The sequence below is a fragment of the Chiroxiphia lanceolata genome, chromosome 23 (assembly GCF_009829145.1).
Source record: "Chiroxiphia lanceolata isolate bChiLan1 chromosome 23, bChiLan1.pri, whole genome shotgun sequence".
In the NCBI taxonomy this organism is placed as follows: Eukaryota; Metazoa; Chordata; class Aves; order Passeriformes; family Pipridae; genus Chiroxiphia; species Chiroxiphia lanceolata.
In genome coordinates, this window is record NC_045659.1 from 6,211,621 (window position 1) to 6,238,859 (window position 27,239).

Genomic DNA, 27,239 nt, shown 5'->3' on the forward strand with positions numbered 1-27,239 from the left:
GAGCAGAGTCAACAAGCTCAGAGAGCAACCGGACACCTCCAAAGAGCCAAGGATGTGACTCAGTGTCACGACTCCAGTTCTTAGAAGAGATTCACCTCTAATGGTCCAGGAGGGTTGTGATTGTGATGGAAAAGGGAAACATCTTGATCTCTTTATAGACTTGGGATATTTTCCAGTTAGGAGCCCAAATGTAAGCTCCTCAATCCATAGGCAGGCTCCTAAAATAAACTGCTTGGTTTTCCAGGATCGTGCAGCACATGCTGGCTCCAGCAGGTCCCTCGGTCACACCGAGGGGTTTGGGATGTGCTGTGTAAATCTAGACCCTCTCTGGGGCCCAGAGCATCATCTGGTCTTTGTTCATGTGCCACCCAGAGCAACGTGGCTTTGGACCAACAGGACGAGGTAGCAGTTGCTCACATGGGCACTGGGATATTTTTATAATCACCGGGATATTTTTATAATCACCTTTTATCCCCACGTGCACAAGGTTTTTGATGGTAACTGGAAAAGCATGTTGGTTTCATCTGTAACGGATTTTAAGGACAAAAATATCTGGGCTGGTTGTGTCCGAGAACAGTAATTCACCTTGTTCTAGGCAGCCCAAAATGTGTCTCTGAGCACGGCTGTGCAATGAAAAGGTGAGAGTGTGTGCTCTTCCTCTGCAAGACCAGCTGGATGAAGTTTTCATGCTCTGATGGTTGTTTCTAAGCAGGAAAAAATTGAAACCCGTGTTCTTTAGGGCAGATGGTCTGGTTTTACCTTAAAATCTGTAATTTATGACATACCTTTCATATCTTAGCTACTGAGTATAAAGAGAGCCTTATGGAGACCAGAGTGACATTGATTTCCAACAGCCACCAGCTGCAGAACCCTGGACCACCCCATATTGTGCACTGATTTAGTGCTGATCTCACTGATTTAGCTGCCTGAGTCAACACCATTCTCCTTTGGTTGGTTGCCTGGGGGGTTTTCTGGCCCAGCCTTTCCTTGGGGCTCAGTTATTCTGCAGTTTACTTGCTCCAGCATCTTCAGTTTTCCTGCCCTTGTTGTCCCAGTCCTGACACACACCCAGCTTCAATTGTGGGCTCCAACATCGTCCTGACACACACCCAGCTTCAGTTGTGGGCTCCAACATTGTCCTGACACACACCCAGCTTCAGTTGTGAGCTCCAACATCCCAGGATCCGTGTGCTCAGGCCACTGGTGATAACCAGTGCCCCCAGCAGTGCCCCTGCTCCAGCCTCTCTGAGTGTATTCATGGAATCAGGGAATGCTTTGGGTTGGAGGGACCTTGAAGATCATCTCATTCCACCCCCTGCCATGGGCAGGGATGCCAGGATATGCCAGGATATTCCTCCAGTGCTTTCCATCACTGACACAAAAGGGAACCCAACCTTCCCTCCTCCTTCACACAGATTCCTCTTTCACCCACACACCTTTCCCTGTGAATCCACTTCAAATCCCAGTTTCATCCCCTCCACACTTGTGTTGTCTGAGGGTAGTGGAAGGTTCCCCAGCTATGGCAGGGGTTGGAACAAAATGAGCTTTAAGGTCCCTTCCAACCCAAATAATTCTTGGATTCTATAAAACCTTCATTACTCCCATCTCCTTTCCTTGCATAGAGAACAATTTCCTCCTGTCCCAGACAATTTCTTTGGCCCATAAACCCCTGATCAAAGCTGAACTCAGTCTCTCTGTTGTCTCTATTCCATTAGGGATGTCCTGGAGGCCCTGCAGGAGAACAGGGCTGTGCCCTGACCTTGAGTCGTTTCACGATACAGCAAAAGCTCAGAGCGAGCACTTCATAATATTAACCAGAGGGACTTCCCAAATCATCACTCCTTTCCATATGGGAACAGTTACTCTCCCTTATAAAGCACCTCTCCATGGAAAGGCTGCTCCGACGGGCACTGAAACGCTTTAATGCGACTGGTGCAGCCCGAGCTGTCTGGTGACAGTGCGTAGACAAGGCCCAGAGTGTAAGAGCTCTTCAAGGGAAAACCTTCTGTGGAAAGGGCTGTAAAACACCATTTTACTGTGTTGTTCTAAATTTCCTCTCTATTTTATGGTTCATCTAATTCGAAGAGAAACCCTCTCGGCGGAGAGGTGGAATGGGAAACATGCTCCCGTGTCAAAACACTTGGAATAGCATCAAGCTCCTGTTTTAGCCATTTATGTCTCCTAATTTCACCTCGGGGTTGGGTGTTATTTTTAATCCTTTTCATTCATTCAGCTGTTTATGTGGCTTTTGGTGGAGCTGCCTTTCTTCTCTCTCTCTTCCCTCCTGCTCAGCTCCTGTACCATCCACAGTGGATCAAAAACAAGGTGAGATGTTTCCAAGAAATTAACCTCTGGAAAGAAATAATGGATGTGTTTGCTTGGATGGTTGGTTTTCTGTGGAGACCAGAGCAGGTGGAGCCCCTGTAGAGCTCCAGAAGTGTCCTCAGGGGCTACCTGGTCTCTCCTGAGCAGCAGCTCCTCCAGGAGCTCCAGTTCAGGGTGGCCAGGGATGCTCTAAGGGAGCACCAGGACAAGACTTTAGGGTTTTGCTTATTAAAAAAAAAAAAAAAAGGAAATAAGCAATCCCAGAGCAAGCAGATGCAAAAGGAACAGGCTGTGGAGCTGGGCTATACAAGGAGAGGGAGCTGTGCTGGAAGCAAGGGCTCCTTGTGTTTTATGTAGAAAGAATAAATATTGTTATGTCTTCTGGAAGAGGTGCTTCATGCAAAATTCACCAAAAAGCAAACGCTGAACCTTGCAGTGAATTTGGGGTCACGGCTACTTCTCATTTCTTAAGAGGCAAAACTCTGCCAGAGAGAGAAAAGAGTTTTTAATTTCTTTTACTTATTTTCTTCTATTTTTCTAGTCATCATCGTCTGGGCAGGCGTGTGGAAGAGAAAGGGAGTGGTGGGGGCTCCTTTGGGATGGTAAATGTTGGGTTTGTTCAGTCAAAGGGGCACAGTAGACATTTAGGGGGGAAAGGTGTGGCAGAGCTGGAAGATGTGGGAGCCCTGACAGGTTGGGCTCTGACTGACAGGATGGGCTGTGACTGACAGGATGGGCTGTGACTGACAGGTCAGGCTGTGAGTGACAGGACAGGCTGTGGCTGAGAGGACAGGCTGTGACTGAGAGGACAAGGTGTGACAGGTCAGGACTGTTATGACTGACAGGATGGGCTGTGACTGACAGGACCAGGACAGGCTGTGACTGACAGGAAGGCTGTGACTGACAGGAAGGCTGTGACTGCTGTGACTGATGGGAAGGCTGTGAGTGACAGGACAGGCAGTGACTGACAGGTCGGGTTGTGACTGGCAGGACAGGGTGTGACAGGACAGGCTGTGATAGGACAGGCTGTGACTGACAGAGTGGGTTCTCCCCTCAGCACACACCCCCATTTTGTCTGTCGAGGACAGGGCTGCAGGACCCCCCTCAGGGCTCCATTCCATGTCCCCTCACCCCACCAAGGGCAGCAGGGTCCCCTCAGGGGGTGAAGAGCCCCCTTAGCACAGATCCCTGTCCTCTCAGGGGCAGCAGGGCCCCCTCAGTGCAGAACCCTGTCACCTCAGGGACAGATGAGTCCCTCACAGCACAGACCCTGTCCTCTCAGGGTCAGTAGGGTCCCTCAGTACAGACCTCTGTGCCCTCAGGGATGGCAGGGTCCCCTCAGCACAGACCTTGTGCCCTCAAGGGCAGACAGGTCCCCTTAGTACAGACCTTTTTCCCCTCAGGAGCAGCAGGGTACCCTCAGCACAGACCCCTCTCCCCTCAGGGGTGACAAGGTCCCCTCAGGGGCTGTGCCCCACCCAGTGGGTTCCCTCACCCCTCTGAATCTTGACGACCCCCAGGGAATGAAGGAGAGGAGAGCCCAGACTCTGCCAGGGGTGAGACATTCACCTCTGGCATCTCTGCTGGGAAGGGCCCCTCGGCATGGCCCAGCTGCCTCAGGGACCTCAGCATGACTCGTCCTCCTCTGGGGACCTCAGCATGACCCATTTGCATTCGAGGACCTGGTAGGGGTGGCAGTGCTGTCACCAGGGGCTGTGGCCACCCAGACAAACCTCTGCAGGTGCCACTGCAGGGTGTGTCACGGTCGTGTCACCGAACGAAAAGTGAAGGGGTTGAACACAAAAATCCTGGGGAAAAAAGGTGTCACCAGGGCCGCATGTCCAGCAGTGAGGCCCCAGGAGAGCAGAGGCTCCATGCTGGGGAGCAGAACTTGTGTGGAGTGAAGGGTTTGAGATGGTCCCTGTCCTGCCTCTGCCACTGAGGGATTAGATCCCTCTGCCACAGGGATTCCACCTCTTCCATAAGGAATCAGATCCCTCTGCCACTAAGGGATTAGATCCCTCTGCCACAGGGATTCCTGTCCCACTCTGCCACTTTGGCTGGAACAAAGATTTTGGTTGCTCTGTAGCAGTTTCCATATGATGTCTGAGTAGCTCTGGGAATGTGTAAGCCTGATTTAGACCACAGTGAAATAAATGGTTGTCATATATTTCTGTGACCTCTGCTAAAGGCAGAATTCTCTGGATACTGCCCAAGACCTCATGGGATGAGCTTGATATTCCCTGTCTCTCCTGGACATGGCTGGACCCACAGGAGGCTGGTGCAAGGCAGGTGGAGAGTGTGGTTCTGGGTACCTCAACACTCTGGTGAGCCTCTTAAAACAAGGTCCATGGTGGCCATGGTCCTCTGTCACAGGGATTCCTGTCCCACTCTGCCCACCAACCTGTCGTGGGATCTAAGGTCTTATCACCCCATCCTTAAACTTTCCTTCCCACCCTCTTGTCTGTGAATTTATTTGGGCCAGCAAATGTCATTGTAACACTTATATTCTGCCCAATATAACCTGCAGGAGGATGTTGCTGAAGACTGGTTAAAATCCAGAGGAAAACAACCCACCTGGATTGAGGATCAAACCAGTCACCAACCCAGGCTGGTTTAACGGGAGTTCCATGACATCCCACAGACAGTAAATCATTTCCCCCCATGTTTATAAACAACGGGAGTGGAAACTCCACTGTTTTGTAAAGGATCGGGTCTTTAACAACACCACCAAACCCCCATGTTTTCCAGCTTCACAATAAACACTGTCAAAATAAATATCCAAACGTCCTCAAACCCGGGCAGCCCAGCAAGTGAAAGGTTCTCGTTCCCATTTAGCAGAATGGGAACAAGGGAATTAAAATTCCTGGGGCACACATGAACCTTCACCTACCATTCCTTTTTCAAGAATAATATAGAATGTAACAATTACAGCAATTCTTTTTTTCCTGTCCCCTCGTTTTATCTCTGTAACTGAAGTTTCCCTTTTGTTGTGATAATGATTTTATCAATAATTTATGATTATTTATTTGAATACACTAATCACATTCATCACTAATATAAGACCAGGGTGAAACATATTCTATTTCAAAGGTGTTTTTCATGGTAGAGAGTAATTTAGCAAAGCTGAAATGTCTTTCCTAAAAATATTTATAGTGCTTTTGCTAATTTTAAGTGGAATTTATCAAAGTGCTTTTACTTAGATTGATTAGTGGAAATGAAACAGTAGATCTTCATTGAAAAGGGTCTTTCTGAGATCTGAATGAAACTTTTTTGTGATGGTAATTTATTACAGAAATTGTTTTTCATGACAAAATTCTAAATTTGTCCTTTTTATGAATTGAAAATAAAAATAAATTTTAACAAGGAGAATTTTCCTATAAAACTATTATTATATTTTAATTTCAGGTATATGGCTAATGATAATTAACTACTTCTTAAAGTCCCAGCCAAGTGCCTTTTTTATTAAATGTTGCATAAAGATAGCACAAGGAAAAAACAGAATTTGCTGCCACTGCCTCATCCAAAAGCTCCTCAGCAGAACAGCAGATGAAAAATCAGATGGACATCTCTCCGTGGCAGTTGTGTTTCACCATTTCTTTCTTGAGAGGGAATTTAGGAGTCTGTTTTCATTCTAACTCTGTGAGATCCATTTGTAGCACCCAAAGCACGTCCAAAGCCTCAGTCCCTGCGGTGGGAGCAGGACCTGGCAGGGTGTGTTGAAGTCCTTCATCACTTGAGCTTTTGCCCCTCGGCCACTGATGGATGTTCAAGTTTCCTCCCTCCTAAACCCCAGATTTGGGTGTTGTGGTGGCTGATTTCACTGAGGCAGTCACCACCTCAGCTTTTGGTGGCTCTCCTTGACCACAGGCCCAGGCTCCAAAGTGCCTCCAAATTTTGGACCAAGCCATGAGAGGAGCAGAGGGAAAATGAGTTGTTGCCATTATTTTCCCATAGCACAAGGAAACGGAGATGGCCACTTAAAAATCCCCACATTTTCCTCCCAGGAAAGGGAAACAAGCCCAGAAGCGTGTGTGTGGTTCCATGTCAAGCGCTGGAGCTCCTTTTGACTTCACATACTTTCCCCTTATTTCTAATTAACGTGTTGAAGAATTTTAAAATGTAATAAACATTATTTCTAAACAACCAGAAAGTAAAGTTTGCTTCTTTCTGGTTTGATGTAAACATTTATAGCACAGCTCCATCCTTAAACAGTTAATCTTATGGTGACCTATTAAAATAAAATGAATTGTGTTATAATTCATCCTAAAGCAACCTCAGGGTTAGTGTATCAGGTAACTCCTGCTTTTGCAGCCCTCATGACGTTTTTAATCAAATTCAGCTGTAATTGCTGGAGCATTCACATGCCTCTTTTAATACTCTGCCCACATTTGGGACTCACACGAGTCTGTTTTCTCTTAACGTATCTAATAAATAGAAAACATGAAAAGAGCACATTTCGCAGGACTCGGAGCTTTTCCACCGTTTCATTTGTTGCAGCAATTGTCTGACAGGCTCATGGGAACGGAGCACTTGTCAGGTTCCCCCCGCACCCTCGGCTAAAACCCTTTGTGGATTTTAAGTCCCTGTTTGTGTTGCTCGCACCCCGTTAAAGGGGACACGGGCACGGGCGGGAGCGGCTGCCCCGGGAGAGCCCGCAGGGATTTCAGAGGCATCTTGAAGAAATCACCGCCGGTGATGGATGTTGAAATGTTGCTTATGTACAAGTCACCTACGGTTTGGTGAGGAAAACTGGAGATGTCGTGTCTGCCGCCGAGATATTTGGATAAACAAAACTCCCGCAACTTTCCCTGCTCAGGAGGCTGGAGGGGGGGGGTTGGGGGGTGTGGGGGTTTTTTTTTTCCTCCTTGGTCTGCGATGCTCCAGCTGTTTCCAATTTGCCAGCAATTTTCTTTTGGGCTAGTAAAGCTCCCAAGATGACTGCAACTGGCCACATGGGTCTCTCCGCTCGGCTGCGGGGTTTGGTTACAAGGGGCAGCAAAGCCAGCTCAGGATTCAGGGCACTCATCTCCCCGAACCTGGGAGTGCTTTACATCCCGACTTTTTGTTAACGCCAGCCTTTAAAGTTTATTTCATTGCAGGCTGGGAGGCTGCTCACGGCTCCCTGTCAGAGGTTTGTTAAAAAATAAAGGAAAATAACAGGAAAAACGCGCGGGGGAGCGATGCAAGCGCCTGTTACCTGCCCCGCAACGAAAAGGAGGGGAGGAGGCGTCTGTTAACACAATAGTAAAGCCCTCGGGGTTCCTCTTCAGCGCAGTGTTTTGTGTAATTCACACGTGGAAACGTGAGAAAAGAATGAACGATGACTTTGAAACGTGAGCCGGTCCGCTCACAAGCCGGCTCGGTTGTGAGGGCGCAGAAGGAGTTGTTCCCATCCCCGCAGAATAATGAGATTAAGGCTTGGAAAGAGCATTTTTAACCCCGCGCACGCGATGTTTTAAAAGTCATTTAAAAATGACAACGCTGCTTTTAGTTCGGGGTTCCCGCGATTCCCCCTCTCTCCGCACGTCACGAGTCCCTCCTGTCGCTTTGCTTTTTCCTTCCTTAGCGTCTCCCTAAAATCCCTGTCGCTTTACCTTGCTTAGGAAACAGTTCCTCTTGCCACAAACAACAACAATTATAATAATAACAAAGAATGCGAAGAATTTCTATATTAAAAAGCGGCTCTGGCGAGGTCCCTGGTCACTGGGTCCAGGTCTGAGTCTGTTTTCCTTGGAAATTGGGAGGAATGCTAAACGCCTCGTCTACCAGAGAGTAAATTGTGTGCGGAGCTCTAGGCACGGCTCCCAAGTTGCCCTTTCACCCCTTCACTTTATATGTTCCTCTTATTAAGGAGAAAAATGTTTCAATATGTTGGAATTTGGGGCAAAGCCGGCAAGGAGAGAAAGAGAATAGAGAATGGAAGGACATTTTCCAAATAGTTTTGGTAACCCTTCTGGGGGTTACGTTTAAAATTGATGTTGTACTAAAATCCCTGGAAGTTTCTTGCCCAGGTTAGTGCAAAATATTATTTGCAAACCCTTCAGAGATGACAAAATGCACCAGAAACGTGAGGAAAAAATACATCCCCGAACTGAAGATGTGTTTCCTTTCCCTCCCTGAACGCGTTACTATTTGATCGATTCTTATTAAATAGCTCAAAAGATCTGGAGGTTTCGACTCATGGGGAGGAATGCTGGGTTCTTGGTCCAAAAGAATATTTTGGAGCTGATTCCAGCTGGCTTTCCCAGCCTTGTGCTCTGTCATGGTTTCAGTCCTGCTTCAGGGGGAAACGGGTTAACTATTTCCAAGGTAAGAGTCGGGGGAAAAAGCTCAAAGTAAGGAACGATGATTTAAAAACGGATATTTGAAACTTCCTTATTTAAAAAGGGGGATTTAAAGTAGCACTTGAGCTCCACTCAGCGTCTCTTTTCGGCCTGACTCCTCAGCAATATTTTTTTTAAGAAAGTTGTGAATTTTTCCCCCTCCTATTTTTTTTTCCTTTGCTGTGTTCTTTAAAGTCTCTCGCAGCTCCAGGAGGGCTCATTGGGCGAAGATGTCCCAGAGCCGCGATTAATCGGAGGGAACAGCTGGAATATTGATAAGGGCGGAAAACGGAAATCAAATGAAAAGTGGAGGGCACAGAAGCGAGGGAAAGGAAAGCACGTCCTGGAGCTGCGAGCAGCACAGAAGCCCCCTGAGGAAATGCCTGGTTGATGCAGCCTGTCTGGATGGGCTGGGAATTTTAACTTCAGCGCTGCTCTGGATCCAACAAGTTTAAATCTCTCCTCTCCTCGCAAAACTGCAGCGGCAAGGGTAGTAATCCACAGGTGGGGGAGTTCTGGTTTTGGTCTCAACCTGGATCTTTACAAACTGCTCTGCCACTGGCTGAGGGGAAAGGGTATAAAAGGTGAGTCATTTAAATCCCGGTAATAAGAATAAGCAAGAGGCGATTCTAAAAGCGGTTTAAGAGGCCCTTTTATATTGTGACTGACGCTGGCAGGGCGAGACGATTGATAAATAATCCACTGTAGACTTCTGAAAACGGGGTCCAAAATATGCAGATGTATTTATTTTATCGCACTGGCTTAATTAGAAGAGGGAAGTGATGGGGGGAAAAAGGGGGGAGAGCGCTAATTAGGGGTAAAGAGGGGAGCGGGGAAACCAATACGGGAATCCTTGACCCCAGAAAATTTACTGGCGAAACAAAATTACCTCGTCCGTCCACTCTGCCTACCCCCACCCCCCGGTGCAAGTTCAGAAGCAAAAGAAACTGGAATGTGTTAGGAGGGAGGACGACAGGAAAAAAAGAATTGTACTTATCAGAAACACATTGTCCAGTTCGGAGCCGGCTGCCCTCCTGTGCCAGCTGGCCGCGTAATAAATGCTGGAAAAATCAATAAAAGGGGGGTTACGTGCAGATAGCGAACTTTTATTTTCCAGTTGTTGAGCTGTGGGGGTTTTTTCTTGCTTTCTCTCTTTTTTTCCCCGTTAAGTCAGCAGATGTTGTGGGGCCGCGGGGGTGTCCCCGGGCTTTGCGGAGGGACACAGCTCCGGACCGGGGCTCTCCCAGCTCCAGCGGCCGGGCTGCTTCATTAACCAGGGCCGTGATTAACCGCCGGGGTCTGGCTCGGATTAGACCAGGACAAACTGGACTAACTGCGCCCTCAGGACCCCACAGCCTTTCCTGCAGAGCTCCCAAAAAACACCCAACAACCCACGAGTGTCGTGCGCGACTCCTTCTGCATCCTCCTAATCCCGTCGTATCATTTCTCTGTAGTAAATTCTGAGTAAACGTCTCGACTTTTCCCTCCCCATCCCGGGAAAACGGGACGGAGCAGCAGCGCTTGGGAGCCGCGTGCTGAGGGTGGGGGTGTGGATGTGTGTGAATGTGCTTGTGCTTCTTAATGATGCCCTAATTACACTTGGCTAATCGCTTTCTGGCGCTTCCCAAAAGGAATAAAGACCCTGAGAGGAGCGAGTGGGGAAAAAAAAAACCCGTTATTGGATATTTTCGTGCCTGTTTTCCCACACACCGTCACATTTTTCACGATCGTTGTTAATCTCTGCAGTGATGACTCGGGGGTGAGAGGCAGAAACCCCCCCCGTTCATCGGGAGATCATCAAGTCTTAGAAGTACAGAAAACCAGATGTAGTTAATGCAAGTGTGACAGAAAGTTTGGGCAGGATCCGAGCTAGAAGGGCTGAGAGTGACAACTCTGAGGGTTGGGGTTTTTTAAATATTTTGAACGATACTTCCATTCGGTATTATTTTTAATTTATCGTTTAATTATTGTTGGTGAGAAAGGTTCTTTAAATCAATCTTGGCCGGCAGGTTTAATGGCTCGGGATGGTTTCAATGAGGCAGGAAAGGCAACTGCCCTTCACTTAGCCAAGTGAAACCCTTGGATACAAGTCAATAGGGTTAACTAGTCTCGACATGAAAACATGAGTATTTCAGCTGGCTTTTAATTGTTGGCTAAGAAATTCAGTTAATCAAATGTCAAACATTTCCCTCTGCTCTGGACAAAAGTGGAGAAGGCTCTTTGCCTGAGGAGAAGGGGGAATCCAACCAAACTGCTACTAAAAACCAGAAATAAACCCCTGCTTTGTGAAGTCCTGATATTACTTGAGTTTTAGTTACTGTTCTGGATGTGTTTCTGTGTCCTTTAAAAGTTACACTTAAATGCTTGATCACTCCTCTTTAAATTTTATTACTAATTTTATTATTCAAACCATGTTTTATTTCTCTTCTTGTCTCCATACAAGTATATGATTTGATTTTTTTTTTTTTTAAATTTATTTCAGGTCAAGTTAAGGACCTTTGAATATATCTAAAAAGCAAGTAAGGATGTTTCAGACTGTACCAGACACCTCGTCTTACGTCAAGGTAAGACATGACAGCATCTTTAAACAGGTAATGTCAAAAATTACAATCCTCCAAAATTCACAATGAATATTGGTTGAAATGAATATTGAAGTTGAAAACCTTGCTCTTTCTTACTGAATTTAGCAGAAAAAAGGAAAATAATCCCTCTGCCTTCAGTGGGAGAGGGGGCAGAGACTCAAATATCACAGTTATCCTTCTGGAAATGGGCAGGATTGAGTCAAAAGTTGGGAGAACAACAAGATGTAAAAGTGGTTTTGTCTTTATTGCCCTGCACTGGTGCTCGGTTTGGGGGGTTGTGCCATCCCAGTGTCACAGGAGGGTGCCCTGAGCTCCATCACAGCCGGGGTTTGTCGCTCTCAGCCCAAGGTGACCGCGGTGCTCCCAGCGCTGCATCCCTGAACTGCCTCCAAAGTTCTGCCTCCCCGGACACCCTTCGGGGCTGAGCCGGAGTGAATTCCATTGCACTGCCCTCCGCTCCTCCTCCCTGCCAGCTCCTCAGTCCAAAATGCAAAATGATCCGGGAGGGTTTGTGTTTTTTGAAAGGTACATTTCAAAATGGATTTAAAGGGGGAAAATATTTAATGAGTTAAACCAAAACATCTCTTTGAGTTATGAAGAAATGGGTTGTCACACCAGGCACTGGGTGCTACTGGGATGTCTTTCACAGTGTTCCTGGTGGTTTTCCCTTAGTCCTTCCATACAATTTAAAAAGTAAATTAACTTCAGTAGATTGTTTTTTTTTTTAATCTGATAATTCTAAATCTTGCACTCTAAATAGTTGTTTGTACACATATATATATTTATAATTTAAAAAATGGATCTTAGAATGTATTTTGATTTGCCACTTCTGCCTCTCTCTTTTCCTTAAAATTAAAACAAATACCAAAGAAGGGTTGGCACAGCCTCGTCCCTTTATAACTCAGTTGAGCACTATATTATATTTGACATCATATAGGTTTTTTTTCACAACAGTTCCCAAGAATGTAAATAAACCAAGTCTGGGACATCTGGGTTACACATTTAAGGCAAACCCTGCATGCAACAGCACTTAGGGAAAATCTAAAACACAAGCTCTTCTCTCCCTGAAGAAACACAGAAGGGTGTTAACTAGAGCTGGGTGGATAATTTGTAATGAATAATTTATTACAGGAATTTGGTCTCTCTTTTTTTTTTGCTTTCCCTTAGTCAAGGATCCAGGCCTCAAGTGGGATTTTCCTGTACATACATATTATTGGGAATGATCCACTGCATGGTTTCTGTGTATAATCCCTGGGTTATGGCTCATTTTGGGCAGCTCGTTAGGAGTATTAGCTGCAATCAAGTTTGGTGGGATGACCCCCAGGTCATGTGGCACTGCTTGTATCCCCTGACTGGATTGGATTGTGCAGCTCAATGGACCAGGTTTCCAGAGCAAATCCAACCAGGAATGGTCAAGATTCCCCATTTGGTTGAGATCCCCCCCAAATCCCACTCCCAGCTCAGTGTTTCAGGGCGTGTTGGTGACTCGATTTTACTTTAGCCGAGATTCTGCAACAACAGAAACTCTGTGGAAAACAAAGGAAATTCAGATCTTGGGAAGTGAAAGTCCCTCCCAGCTCAAGCAGAGCAAGCTGGTGCCCAGCCTGGGCCTGGCTTTAGCAGGAATTCCCTCTGGAACCGCTGTCTGTGGGCTGGTGCCCAGCCTGGGCCTGGCTTTAGCAGGAATTCCCTTTGGAGCTGCTGTCTGTGGGCAGTGATTGAGCTGTTCTGTTCCCAATGAAGAGATGAAGGCCCTGTGACACCCTCTAGTCTGACATCACTGCCTTTTGTTGGGAGGTAGATCCAGCTGCTGCTCCAGTTGTAGCACAATTCCTTTTGAACTAAGTGGAACCAAGATCCAGGCCTAAATAATTCAATATTCCAGTAGGATTGAGTGAGTCTGTCCCTAACTGGGTCGGGATAACTTATCTTTAAGAACAATCCTGCAGGCAGAGGGCTTGGACAAAGTCCTCTTGGAATGAGTATGTGCTTGATCCAGCAGGAATAGCTCCTCAGGCAGGGCAGGATTTATCCAATGTGCCAGTTGGAGGGATGAGGGAGCTGTGTGAGCCTTTTATTCCAGCCCTTCATCTTCACTGCTGTTATTTTGAGCAAGGATTTTGTCTCTGGTGTTTTGTCTCTAAAGCTTCTTTCATACCAGTGTCTTTGGGGAAACGATTTGTTCCCGTGCTTAAAAAAAAAAAAATCAACAGGATTTTCACAGGAGTCTGATCCAAAATCTTCTGAACACAAGGGAAATGTCTCCCATTGACTCTTCAAAGTTTGGTTGGGCAGCTCAGTACCTGTGAGATAAGGTGGTACCTGGGAAGCTCACTCAGAGCAGTGAGGCTGTTCATAAAAGTGGGAATGGGATTAAATTCAGGGAAGTTAGAACCTGAAACGTGTGGATTGGGTTAATCTCTGGCCCCTCTGAGCTTGGTGGCACTTTCTGCTGACTCAGACACACCCAGAGCCAGCAGAGAGGTTCTGACAATGCCTCGTTGGTTGTACAAGAGTTGGGATTGACTGATGTTCCAGGCAGATAGTTGGGAAACACGGCTGTGCATCCAAACCCTGGTGGAGTGAGCTTGGTGTTCCTAAGGAAGACAATTCAACTCTCCATTCCTCCACTTCTCCAGCTTTCAAATGTAGATGCAGCTGCTGTATAAGAACAAGGAGCTGCTCAGACTTGTCTCTCCTGCTTCCCCACACTGATCTTTCAGGACTTCCCAAGCTGTGGTGAGCAGGAAGTTTGAAAAGCAAAAGGTTGAATCCCGACTCCTCTCTCTTCCCAGATGATGATGATGATTCTTCTTATTGTTGTTATTTTCTTTCATGTCATTCCTTCCCCAGAAAAACTTACTTCTTCATCCTATGGGAGGGAGAAGTATTTTACTTATTACTTTTGTGGGATGTAAATGCTACCCCCATCAGGAAAAACAGCACTTGGATTGATGTCTTCTACAAATCCTCTTTGACAGATGCACAATGTATATCAACTTTAGGTTTATTCTGTGCCTTGTACAGAAAAATGCTTTGTCTCTGTGTGTTGTACCCCGGAGGGGGCTTGTACAGGGTGTTCCACAGGAGCTCCCAGGAGGAACAAACTCCCTGTCACACCCCTGGGGGACCAAACAGCCTCTGAGAACCTTCTGAAGGTCACACTGTTCTTGTCGGGGCTTGGAGGGGTGAGGTGAGGAAGCTGGCGGGGAAAGAGGAGGATTTCATATTTGAATGGTTTGTTTTAAGGGGGGTGTTTTAACAAGTGGAGTCACACTGGTTGAAGTTCAGCCTCTCAGTGTTGTAACCTTGGTTTACATCCCAACCACGTAGGATGTACCTAAAGCCCTGATAACAGACCCTACACAACCTCCTGCCCAACCTTCTCTCTCACACTTCCTGTATGTGCCTCGATGCAATGGAGGGGTGGGAATTCATAAAACTGAAAGCTAATTTTGATCCTTACTGGCTTCTTCTACACAACTGTTCAAGTATTTATATCCCTCATACCGTTAGGGACTTACTGATCTGCAAGTACTTAATAATTTACAGTATATCAGAGGGTGCTAATCTCATCTAAACATGAGCATTTGACTTTAGAGAATGGAACATGTAATATAATTGGGAAATTAAATTTTAAAAGAAGACAGCACTGGAATCCTGACTGTAGGGATATGGAAAGAATTAGGGCTATAAGCAAAGCAACATGACCTCTGAATACTGATTTTTTAATTATTACCATTGCCACAAGCTACTCTGGGCCACAGCAGCCCCTGCTCCCCCCCTGCACCGCCAGTCTGTGCTTTGACATGTGTGGAAAGGTGGCACAGGAATAGTTTTGGGGGGTGCATAATTCACTCGCGCTTTTCTTCTGCCCTTCGGCAACGTCCCAGCGCCGATCTCCCCTTTTATCCCCAACCCCCTGCTCGCACACTCAGCGCTTCTGCTTTCGCTTCCCCTGCTTGGAAACGCAGCCACTGCCCTGCCCTGCCCTCCCCGAGGCATCCCGGGGTGCACCTCCCGGGGCCGGGGGGAACCTCCCTTCCTGCTCCTGGAGTCCCTTTTCTTCCCCTGGAGCCCTTTTCCTTCCCCTGGAACCTCTTTCCTTCCCCTGGAACCGCTTTCCTTCCCCTAGAGCCCCTTTCCTTCCCCCAGAGCCCCTCTCCATCCCCTTGAGCCCTTTTCCTTCCCCTGGAGTCCCTTTCCTTCCCTCAGAGCTCTTTCCCTTCTCCTAGAATCCCTTTCCTTCCCCTAGAGCCCTTTTCCTTCCCCTTGAGCCCTTTTCCTTCCCCTGGAGTCCCTTTCCTTCCCTCAGAGCTCTTTCCCTTCTCCTAGAATCCCTTTCCTTCCCCTAGAGCCCTTTTCCTTCCCCTTGAGCCCTTTTCCTTCCCCTGGAGTCTCTTTCCTTCCCCTAGAGCTCTTTTCCTTCTCGTGGAGTCCCTTTCCTTCTCCTGGAGTCCCTTTTCTTCTCCTGGAATCCCTTCCTTTCTCCTGGAATCCTTTTCCTTGCCCTGGAGAACTTTTCCTTGCCCTGGAGCCCCCTGCCCAGGCAGCCGTGCCGGCTGGAGGCAGGACTGGCCAGGTGAAGCCCCTTGGTCTAAGCAGAAGGCAAAGGAGAGGGCGATGATGTTCCCGGTGATGTTCCCGGTGTCCCGGCATCACCCCTCCTCTCCCCCTCTTTTCCTCTGCCGCGCCTGGAGATGATATTCCAAAGCTTCTGCGGGAAGTGGTCTCCAGCCCAGCTCTTGGAAAGGGGGACGAGGATGGATTTTCCATCTCTGTGCAAGCGCGGGGTTCTCGCTCTAAAAATGGGTTTAATGCAACCATAACGTTTGTGGGGCTGTACAAAGAAGCATATTCATGGAGGTAAAATGGGCTGCGTGGCTGGAAACAATATTGGGTTTGTTCTTGCTCTCACTCGGCCTGGAAAGTTTACAGAAGCCCAAAAGAGAGAGGGGGGTTAATTCTTTTTAAGGACAAAACAGGGAGGTTTTCTTTGGAGCGGGCGACGCGCAGGGCACTGCCAAAGCCCGGCACGGACACGTCCTCCCTCCCGCTGAACAGGAGCACGGGCTGCTCGGGACAGGTTGCAGGGAAAGGGTATCCTGGGATTTCCCTTGTTTCCCAGCGAGGATGATGCTGAGGAACCGAGCGAGGAGGAGCCGTGCGGGCTCGGCCCGCAGGTGCTCAAGGATGCGCGGGTGGAGCAGGAGGAAACCTGGGCAGCTGGAGAACGTGGCGGGAAAGGGAAATCAAAGCCTTCACCGACTGGTTTTTCGGGTAGTGATGTTCCTACTGAGCGCATCCTCCAGCGCTTTATCCCTTTCTGCCTCTTCTTTTTCCCTTTTTTTTATGTTTTTCCCCACACTCCCGCCCCCCATTCCCGGCGTCCCGCAGGATTTCAGTTCCTCCCGGCTGGGCTCGGGCCGGCGGCTCAGGCACCCCCAGGGAAGGGGGAACGGCGGCAGCTTTGTCGGCAGAAGCTGCTGTGAACTCCCACGTCGTTCTCACACCTCGGGGTGATTAATTACGCAGACACCGAAACGTTCTCTTTTGGACGCTCATTTCTCGGGGCAGAAACGCTGCTAAATTGTTGGACTTCAGCAAGTCCTTGATTAATGCCTTATGATAAGTTGGTGCTTAAGGATTTCGTTCTTGTTTGCACTTACCTCTCTATTTTACAGAGAAAGATCCCTTCCCGCTTCCCGCTGTCCTGAGTTTTCCCCGTGCTCAGCCCCAGCGCTGCGTGGGGAAGGGCTCTTGTTGTTCCCTTCCCGCTTTACCTTCAAGACATGGTTTGAATTTAGGTCGAGAAGGTGGGAGAGAAGTTGTTTGTCTGCTGGAAATGTGGCATGTTGGAGCTTTCCAAAATAAACCAGACCCTCGGGCACAAGGGACGAGCTTTTGCAGTGACCCTCGCATTTAGAGAGCAGCAACCAACTCCCTCCCCAGCTCGGCGACCTTCTAATGGCTCCATTCTTTCACAATTTACAGAAAAACGCCCCCCTCCAATATGCTGGATCCAGGGAATTTTGTATTCCAGCCTTTCCTATGCTCCTACGTTTAGAAGGAGAGGAGGTGTGGAGGGAAAGGGGAGTGAGAAGGGAAGAAAAAAGAGAGTAAACGCTAAGGGGAAAAAAATGCTTTAAATCTTTCCTGTAAATCTCCAAATACATGAAGTCTGAGGAACAAATTCAAAGCAGGCACGGACGCCTGAAGAGAAGTTAGAGAGAAATATTCTGTTCCATTCAAGCGCATCAAGGGTCTCGCTGAAGCCTTGTTTGGCTAAGGTCAGACGAGACTGGGTTCTCCAATAAAAATAAATCTCAAATTAATTATGGCCTCAAGCGAGGGGCCAGACGTTTGGAGCTAGTGCACTGCAGTCTGTTTTTTTGGCCTTCAGTATTTTTGTTTTTTGTGCCTTAGCTTTCCAATAATTGCGGGATGGGGGAGGGAGGGAGGGCGGGGGTGGTTTTATTGGGACGTGGGGCTCAAATAAAAGCAGCCAGGACACTGCTCACCCCGCTCTCCGCCTAATTGAGGTGCAGCTTCAAAGCTACTGCATCTTCTCCACACCGCTTTTAAGACATTATGATTTACTTAGCACCGATTAGCAGGGAGCAACTTTCCGGCTTCAAGCTCCCAAATCTCATGGGCTGTTCCTGTAGGGAGGAGGGACCCGATCCTTCAGTCGTGGGGCTGGAACACTCCACTGCTTCCTTTTTATTGCTGGAGCTAAAAAGCAGAGCTTTGACCAATTAGTTTAGTTTAGAATTGGGATTCGTTTCTGGGGATCAAATCCCAGGGCTGCAGTTTGGGCTTTTGGCTTGTGAGGTTGTGGGTTTAGAAAATAAACACAACGCGTCGCGTTTTTCATTCTGCAACGGAGTCGGTGCCAGAGGAAAGTCAGACCCAGAGATTCCAAGCGTTCACTGAGGCTGGTGGAGATTTTCCCCTCTAGTAAAGGCTGGAGCAGGACAAACTCTGGCCTTCTGCAAGTACTCAATGATGGCAAACGTTGTGAAACATGATTATAGAGAAAAGAATATATAGGAAGATATATATATATATACAAAATATCGCTAGCACAAGGTACTATATATATATAAAATACATACATATATAATATATAGCACAAGCTACGTGTATAGAGAAGCTGGTTACAACAAAGAGGACGCTTTGTCTCAGTTAATGCAAAATGAGCCACTTTCCAGCGACAGAGCCAGGGCGTGGCTGCCGCGTTTTCTGGGGCTCCCCTCCCGTATTCACTGCGTGAGTTCGCAGCGACCCCAGGCCGGGGTGAAGGAGAGCTCAGCTGATGCTGTTGGGGTCAGATGGGGTGACAGAAGCCAAATCCCCTCTCCCATCCTCCGAAAATCATATTTCTAACCTGCGACTGAGGCTCGGGAAGGTTTCCATGGTGTTTATTCCTATGGAATAACTCGACGGTTTTAATTGCGAAGTGATGCCCGCTAATCCCGTGGGAATTCCAGACGGAAAATCCATATCTTTAGGGTTCTGCAATCCCGTGAAGTCCTGTAGTTCCCGGCATGGAGCTCCACTGAGGGGTTAATTCCTTTGGTACTGCCCGTGAATCAGTGACGGGCTCAATCCCCCCAGAGTGTCCTTATTCGTTTCGGTCGGATCACCCAAAATCGGCGTTTTCACCTTCTCCGGGTGAGGCTGCAGCCGGTGTAACCCAATAATAAAGACGAGGAGAGGAGGTGGGGACATGCCAAGCGCTTGAGATCAATATTGAACTAATTAAAAGCTCGATAATTTCGTTTCATTCATAAGCGCAGTGAAAGAAAAAAATCGTACTACCAATAATTGAGGAGTAACTGATTTCTACCAGCCTGTCCCAGTGTCAGCATTTGAAATCTTCCGTGGTTGCCAAGATCAAATGATTTTCCAGATGTCTGGTGGTAACCACATTAAACAGATCATAATTCCTTTGCTGTATGTACATGTGCATCCAAACGTCGAGCAACAGATTAAAAGTTGCGCACATTGCTCAGCCCCGTGCGCGACTTTTTCTGCCAGGCTTTGCTCCCTTCTCACTCAAACGCAGTCAAATACTCAGTTAAATAACAGAAAAATACCCAAAGTCACCGCACAATCACCTGGGATGATGCAGAGCTTTGGCGCACGGAGGTTGTGAGTAGCTCAGCCTTATACAAAAAGTTTGGGGTGACTTCAGGGGTGAGTTTTTTGGAAGGGGGGGGGAAGAAGGAGGGAAGAAACAAACAAAAAAAACCAAAAAACCCCAATGAAGCAAAGCTTCTATTGTTAAGTTATTTGGGAAGAAAAGAACAGATTGTTCGGCTTGTCTGAGGCAGTGTTTGACAACTTCGCTCGTTATTTTATCTCCCGGATTTTCGCAAATGTTTTAGCCCAAACCCAAGAGGTAAGACAGCAACGTCCCTGCCAGACCCGACCTAACAAGTGACCCGACCTGGTACCGTTTGGAGCCATCCCCAGACATGCAAAATAAGCCCCTGAGGGTCACGGTGCCCGTCTGGCCACAAAAGGCAGAGCTGGGTTCCTAAAATATCTCCAGGTGGGAAGGAGAGGGGTCTGTTTGGCACCTCCCCCCCTTGGGAGCGCTGGGGATGCGCGGCGGGGGCCGAGTTTGTTTGTCCCCTCAGCCGGGGCTGGGCAGGGGCTGCCTGGGGAGGGTCGGGCTCCTCTCCCATGAGCTGGGCACGTTTTCAGGTGGTTTCTCCCCACTGCCGGTCCACAGCCTAAACCCAAAGTGCCCTGTGGGGTCCGTGGGTGACAGAGGCTCTTTCCACGGGATTTTTTTCCCCTTCCTTTCGCGGTTCAGGTCCTCAACCTGTCCTCTCCCTCACCCCCCGCCCTCGTTGCTTTTCGGGGTTGGTGGGGAGTGTTGTCTAGAGAGGAAACCATTTGGGTTTTGAAAGGATGCGTTTCACTCTTCCCTTTAACCTCTCGCTTTTCTGGTCGCTGCAGCCTCCTGCCATGTGGTAACGCCGAGGGGGGAGCGGGGACAGAACACTGCCGGGGGGGAGACGGGACGGAGGGCAGGGAAAAGGCAAGAGAAATGCGGAAAGCAAAGGGTTAACCGCGATTTCTTTTAATTGAACTCCAGTTCTTGCGGCCCTAGGCAAGGGGGGACCTGACCCCGCTAGCAGCATCCAGATGTGCAGCTCTCCGGGGACCCCGGTGCAGACCCCTGGACTGTGGAGCAGACAGGGGGGGCCGGGGGTGGGGAGACGGGAGGCGGCCGGGCTGTCCCTCCGCTCCCCCCCTTCACCTCCCGGCTGCGGGCGGCCTCAATCGCTGGCAAGCAGCGAGCCCAAAACCTCCAGGTCTGGTCACGTTCAGCACCGTGTCTGCATCTGAACTCCAAAATTGTAGCTGAATTGATGAGGCTAATTTCAGAGGAGGGGGAGGGAGGGGAGGGAGGGGCAAGGGGGATCTGCAGCTCTCTCCTGCCAGCTCCGGGCTCGCAGAAATAAAGTATTAATAAGGCAACTCTGCCGCAGCCGAGTAGAAACACTAGTGGCATTATTGCATTTCCCCTTTGGAAGGGGCGGGTGCAGGATAACTTTGGATATCATTTTGATTTCCCCCAACCCCCAGCCCCCCTTCCCGTGGTTGGACTAAAGACAGGGGGAAACAAAAAGCCTGGACACAACTGGCACTGGACAAGGTAATCCATCCTTCCCACCGAGAGACCCGACGTGCAGGAGAGTCCTCCTGCCTTGGCACTTTTCTTTCTTGGTTTCCCCTCCTTTTATTCCCCGCTCTGCTCTTTCCCTCTGCGTTGTTTGCAGAAGTGGGGCAGAAAGGAGCCCCGAGTGTTGCATGATGTGTTCCGCTGCTGCTTATTTTTGCGAGGGAGGGGGGAAGCGGGGGAGCCGCACAGGCGGGTATTGTCTCCTTTTCTCGGCTCCTCTGGAAGGTTGCAGCTTTTCCCGGAAAAAGGAAAAGCGCGTTTTCTCCTCTGCTGATCGCTCCCGTTTGAATGAAAGGGAGAATTGCACGTCAGAGGCTCGCCAGGTCTAAAATGAGATTTAAAGGCTGGTGGTTGAGGGTTTTTTGTGTGCGGTGCCCGTTAGGACACGGTATGGGAAGGGAAATTTCGGCCGATCTGATAATCACCGCGAATTGTTGTCATCTTTAGCCTGTAAAGTGGGTTTCCCTCCTCTCGTTTGAGTGAGGTTTTAACAGCTTAGCGAGAGACTCGCACTATGAGCGGGAAAGGATTCCCAGTCCCTGGAAGAGATGGCTGGACACCCATCCATCCCAGTGTCTCCCCCTCAGAGCCCGACATCCCACCCCTCGAGACGAGTGGGAGTGAGGGGAAGGGGCGAAAGTGGCAAAAAGCCTCCGCTTCCCCTCAGCCCCATTCCCAGCCTGGATTTAATTGCTGGAGTCGTCTGTCTGTCTCACATTATTGCACTTACCGCTCATTTCTGGCAGGGACCGGACCCTCGTCTCACGCTCCTTGCTGGGAGGCGTGAAGGAGGGGGAGCGAAGTATGCTTTAAATACATTTTTTTTTCTTTTCTTCCCCTGCCCGCCGCGACCGAATCGTATTTACGGTTTTCTCCCCTTAATTTTTGCCGGTGACTGGAAAACGCATTAATAAAAAAATCTGTGGGAAGAGACGGAAATTCAGTGAGTCAGGCTGAGGCTGCTCCGGCCAAAAGGAAAAAAAAATGGCAAAAACCCACGTTAAACTAAACTGTGGGATGACACACGGCGCTGGCTAAGACGAGCTGGGGTGCAAGGCAAGGGCTGCGCTGGACTGGCCGCCCCAGCGACAAACAAGAGCTGTGACAGAGGTACCCATTGTTCTGCCCCTTCTTATCTAAATGGAGCAAATATCCTGTATGTAAAATATATATATTTTCAACAAGAAGGCAGGACCAGAGGAGAGACGAAAGTTTCCTCCTCGAGTGACTTCACTTCCCAAAATTAGCAGAAAAAAACGTTTCATCCGGTTAACTGTCTCTTTTTCGCTCTGCTGCAACAACCAAAGTTAAAAAAAGAGAGAGACGGAGAGAGAGGGAGGAAGGGAGGGAGAGAGGGGGAGAGTGGGTACGGAGCGAGCAGCAAAACCGCTGGAAGGGCAGCGAGAAGAGCGAAAGAGAGAGAAGGATAAAGAACTTCAGGAGGCGTCGGTCGCAGGCTAAACCGGGTCAATGTGTGGAATATTGCTGGTCCCGGCTGGAAGTTATTCTAGATGGACGGCACTATTAAGGTAAGGGGGGCAGGACGGGCCGGGGGTCCCCTGTAGCCGGGGGGGCGCCGGGAAGGGGCGCAGGGCCGGGGCCGGCTACGGCCGGGCTCTTCTCCTCCTCCTCCTCCTCCTCCTCCTCCCTCCTCCTCCTCCTCCTCCTCCTCCTCCTCCTCTTCCCCGTCGGCCGCCGTCGCGTCTCGGGGCTCTCCCCGGGGCTCGGGGGGTTCGCAGACGCTCGTCCCCGCTCGGGGGGGGCTCGGAGGGGCCGCGGGGCCGTGCCCGGCTCCGGGAGGGCAGTGCCAGCTCCTGCCCCGGGGCTCGGAGCGGGCTCGGAGCTGCCCCGCTGTGCCCCCGGCCCTGCCGGGAAGGCTCCGCTGGCTCCGGTGGTCGCCCCTGCCTTTGCTCCTGCAGTCATTTCTTTTTTTTTTTTTTTTTTTTTTTTTTTTTTGGCGGGGAGTTGGAAGAGAAACATCCCCTGGCTTGGGGAGAGGCAGCGGGAAAGGGAAGCTGAGTGTGTGGCAAATAAACCACCAACATAACCAACCTCGGGTGGCCTTGAGCAACCGGGGACGCTGCCCGGGCTCGGAGAGCGGATTCCCCTCCTTCCCCCCGTCCCACCGGCCAGTCCTCCAGCCTCTGGAAAGATGAACCGAGCCTTTCCAAGCCCCTTGAGGTGCTTCTCAAAGCCCAGAGCAGCACAGGGGGGACTTTCTGGCTTTGGGGGACCCTGCCGCGATTCTTACGGGCTCTTCTTGAGGGAGCGCTGTAGAACAGGAGCAGTTTGAACAGAGGAGCCTTGAAGCAAGAGACGCTGTGGGTGTGTTTGGGTTGGAGGATTTCGAAAGAAGATGCCTATCGCCTGGGTGGGGTGTCATTTCGTCTTAAAAGTGCTCTTTTTTTGGTGTATCTTTTTTTTTTTCCCTCCTTTTTTTTTTTTTTCTTTTGCTGACCTGGGTAGAAAAAATGCTGCAAACTGGCAGGAACTGAAACTTTCTCCCTTAGATTGCAGCTTGTGACAAGTGCACGGTTTGGAAGGGTCTCAAAAGAAGGGGGAGGGAAGGAGAAGGGCAGGAAGAGAAAATGGAAAGAGGAAAGAGAGAGGGAATGAAAGGGTGGATGTCGGAAAGGGAGAAAGTATGAGCATTGAAAGCACAAAATTTGGGAGGTATGTCAGGAATAAGACAAGTTTTCCCCTCCACCTCCTCAGGTCCGTAGCAAAAGTAACCTGGGCCTCATTCAGGATAAGTTTAGTGCACCACAACCTTCTTTGATTTGCGGAGCCCTAAATATTGTGCAGTGAAAGTGCAGAAATCTCCCATCTGTAGATCTGCTGTGGTGCACACATGGACCTGCTTTGCTGCCCAGGCCACGAGCCCTGAGCGGAGCTGAGTATTCCCACCAGGCAGGGAATTCCTGGAGCCCCGGGAGCTGCTCCCATCCCAGGCAGCCCGTGTTGCACAGAACTGCTGCTCACCCGCAGCCCCTGCGGTTCGGGGATGAGGAACTGCGACACTTCGCAGCTCCTCTTACAGTCACGTTGGGAGGCTGTGGCCGAAGGAGGAACTCACTCAACGCATCCCAGGTCACTGCCCCGGCTCCCGGCCCTGCCCACTGCCTGCTCTGCCCTTGTCCTGCTTCTCTCCTGGGCCAGAAATGACCTGGCTGATTGCTCAGACAAACGGCATCCAGAGACTCCAGATCTCCTCCGGGCTCGCTTACTGAGCTGTTCCAAGTTGCTGCAGGTGCCCATGTCCTGTTTGCCACCTCTGATAATTTCCCCTTTTCTCGTGCCATGCACTGAGCTCAGGGCTCTCTGGTGCCTCTGGGATTATCTGAGATCTCTTGCAAGTTTTCCTAAAAAGTGGGTTCAAGGAGTATTAACCCCACGCAGTGACAGATTTGCTGCAGAGAAGGGAAGGGTTAGGCCACCTTGCCTGGCTTGTCTCAGGTGAAGGGCAGCAGGAGAGGATGTGGCTTCAGATGCTGCAATGTTTTTGTGCTGAGCTCTCCAGACAACCTGTGCTGCAGGGTAGATCCTCTGAATTCTAGGGCACAGCAAAGCAAACCCGTCCACATCCAGAGAAAAGCAATTTAAAAGCAATCGTGCCTTAGTTCTGCTCTCCCAGAGTTGTACACGTTGATTTATCTCAGAGCTGTGTTTGTGTGGGGAAAAATATGGCAGAAAGATGCATGGAAGTGACTGGAGAGCAAGAAAAACACAGTAAAAAGCCCTTTCATCATCTCCAGCAAGACTAGGGGAGGGAGCAGATGAAATCTGAGTTCCGGGGCGGGTAAGAAACGCTTCCCTCCCCGAGCTCAGAAATATTCCTGTCAGTGCAGGGAGCAGTGCTTCGTTTGGGAGAGGGCTATGCAGTCCAGATGATTTTCTTCTTGAGCAGTTTAAACTTGGCAAGTGATTCTCTTTTTTGAATTTATGCAAAACTATTCCACGGACTAATTATTTTAATTGAGCCAGAGACTTTTAGCTGCACGCTTGGCAGGTGCAGGAGTTTGGGTTGAGTCTGCTGTGAAAATCTCTCCCTTTGCTCTGCAACCTCTAATATTGGGCTGGCACTTTTCTCTCAGTCTCTCTGTGCCATTCAGAAAGAGTTTTGGTGACAGATTGGTTTTACCCACATGGAATAATTTAAGTGCACACCTGCCCAGCTGCAGGGGAACTTTGCAGTGAGGGGGTAAATCCACTGGGACCTTGGGCACTCCTAAAGGCTCCTGGGGAAACAGGGCATGGTCAGAGGATAGATGTGGTCAGGATTATCCTGGCCTACGCCTGCACCCTTTGTGGACATGGCACACAAGTGTGTATTAAAGTTGGTTCCAGAGTTTTGAACCCAAACCTCATGGACATAAACATATAATATGGAGCCAGCTCAGGACTGTAAGTCATCTTTCCCCACCATGTGTGACTTACATCCTATATGATATTGCTGAGCCATCACAACAGGTCCAGAACACCTTTAATTTATTCGCAAAAGATTTTATATCTTGAGGAGAATTAGATCACTTATTGAGGAAGTGAGAGGCGATTTTTGCTGCATTCTTCCAATAATCTGTTTAATAGCTGGCATGAGAAGTGGCCTGGCTGGCTCAAAAAGTGCCCTCTAGAGCAATGCTCAAAGGTCTTTTCTGGAGGAAGAAGAGCAGCAAACCTTTCTGAGTTCATTCCCGCATTCAGCTCATATTCAGCACTGGCAGAAGATGATTTGGAACCAGGGAAACCCCCGACATTTGTGTTTGCACTAATTATAAATAGTTGATAACACTTTTATTGTACAACTCCAGGTATTCCCAATGCCATGTTCTGAGGGTTAACCCCCTGTTTTGATTAATTTACGTTGTGTTTGGAGTGTTTGGTTTTTATTGCCTCAAATTAATTCGAAAAAGGGTCCATCTCATCAGCAGCAAGCTGCCCGTGCATGGACTTCCTCACAATAACAACTGGTGTGGTTTCAAACTGGTTTAATTGTTTCACTTCCACTTTATGTGGGGAGAATAATTAAAGCCAATACACTTGCTAAAGCCTGGCTGTTAATAAGAAAGCACATTTTGTGTAGCTGCTGCCTTCGTTCTGTGCAAACATATTTATCCTTGTGTTGTGGCCATCAGAGAGGCCACTGAGGGACATTCAGTGAGGACTTTGCATTTCCCAAGGAGGTGACAACCAGAGTTGTGTCCCTCCAGGAGAAGAGGACTCGTGTGTTGGCGTTGCCATGGCAAAGGGTGGGGTGGGGTTTGCAGAGCAATCACTGTTTCTTGTCGTTTGTGAACCGTGGGCGTTCGCTCTCGCCCTGGAACTCGCCTTCAGGAGCTCAGAGTGAGAACGTGTTCCCCTTCTGGGCGAGTTTCAGTGCCTGTTTGGCCCTTTGAGGTCACCCTGGCTCTGGCCCCCGAGGGATGACCCTTCCTGGCAAAAGGGCATCGACTCCCAGGGCAAACTCCCAATCTGCAGATTGAAAAAAATGACAAATAAATCACCAAGATTTGAGGCATGACAACTTTCCACGTTGCCGCCCCTCAAAAACAACTTGGAACAAAACCATCTGGAATTTCCAAGGCATCAATGACGATGTTCCTTCATACCCTGGCCCCTGTTCAGGACACATTTATTATATGTAATAACTTTCTGATATACAACAGCAAAAACCTGTTAGAAATGTTTTATAATTGGGATATTTTGACAGTGCTGCTTCATTTTCCCTCCAAGATCTGTGTGCAAATGCACATCTTCTGCCTCAGCATAAGCTTAAATCATATTGTCACACTGACTGACCCTCCAAGTGTCCAGTACTGACTCCCACTTGCAGTTAACACTAGGAAAGCCTTTTCCAAGCCTGTGGCACAATGTTTCCTGCTAAGAGAAGGATGGTTGGTCTGAAACAAACCTAACACACAACAAAACAGTACAAGTGCTTAGATTTTGGGTCCTTGGGGTTTCACTCAGAGGCTTTAAGGAGGTGCTGAGAGCCCTGTGTAGTTTCTCTGCACCACTGTGGATTTTACCTGAACAGGATGTGGTCACTTTGAGTGGTAGCAATGCGTGTCTTGAGGATTTCATGCTTTTATTTTAGTTATTAGTTTGAATTCTGTGATATTGCTGGGGGGAGCACCCAGCTTCTGTCAGTCCTTGCAGCATCTCTTCTAAGAAGAGTTTTGCTGGTGTGTAAGGGTGTTATTTATTGCAGTATTACAATCAAGAGCAGCAAAGGGGAGGGTTGCACCTTGAAGTGAGGACTTAGATGACACTCTGAGAAGGTGAGATATGCTGGGGAAGGGCATT

At 48.8% G+C, this 27,239-nt stretch overlaps 1 protein-coding gene and 2 long non-coding RNA genes across 7 annotated transcripts in view; 1 reads left to right on the top strand and 2 right to left on the bottom strand.

Moving 5' to 3' along the window:
• Positions 1-27,239, top strand: part of FLI1 (Fli-1 proto-oncogene, ETS transcription factor) — a 105,864-nt gene that overhangs the window by 7,180 nt on the left and 71,445 nt on the right. For 2 of the 5 annotated variants that reach the window (XM_032709589.1, XM_032709586.1), the window contains exon 2: positions 11,134-11,215. In XM_032709589.1, coding sequence (XP_032565480.1) covers positions 11,177-11,215 — 39 coding nt within the window. In that variant the 5' untranslated portion in view covers positions 11,134-11,176. Of the gene's footprint in view, positions 1-3,863; positions 3,882-8,739; positions 9,236-11,133; positions 11,216-21,941; positions 22,466-27,239 lie in introns of those variants that run through there. The other 3 variants (XM_032709588.1, XM_032709585.1, XM_032709590.1) reach the window with 3 other exon arrangements.
• LOC116797763 lies at positions 647-11,286 on the bottom strand. The gene is made up of 3 exons (XR_004360745.1): positions 11,210-11,286; positions 5,893-5,896; positions 647-659 (listed from the first exon to the last, which is right to left on the bottom strand). It is a non-coding gene; the product is annotated as an uncharacterized LOC116797763 (long non-coding RNA).
• On the bottom strand, positions 2,161-4,002 carry LOC116797762. The gene is made up of 2 exons (XR_004360744.1): positions 3,821-4,002; positions 2,161-2,351 (listed from the first exon to the last, which is right to left on the bottom strand). It is a non-coding gene; the product is annotated as an uncharacterized LOC116797762 (long non-coding RNA).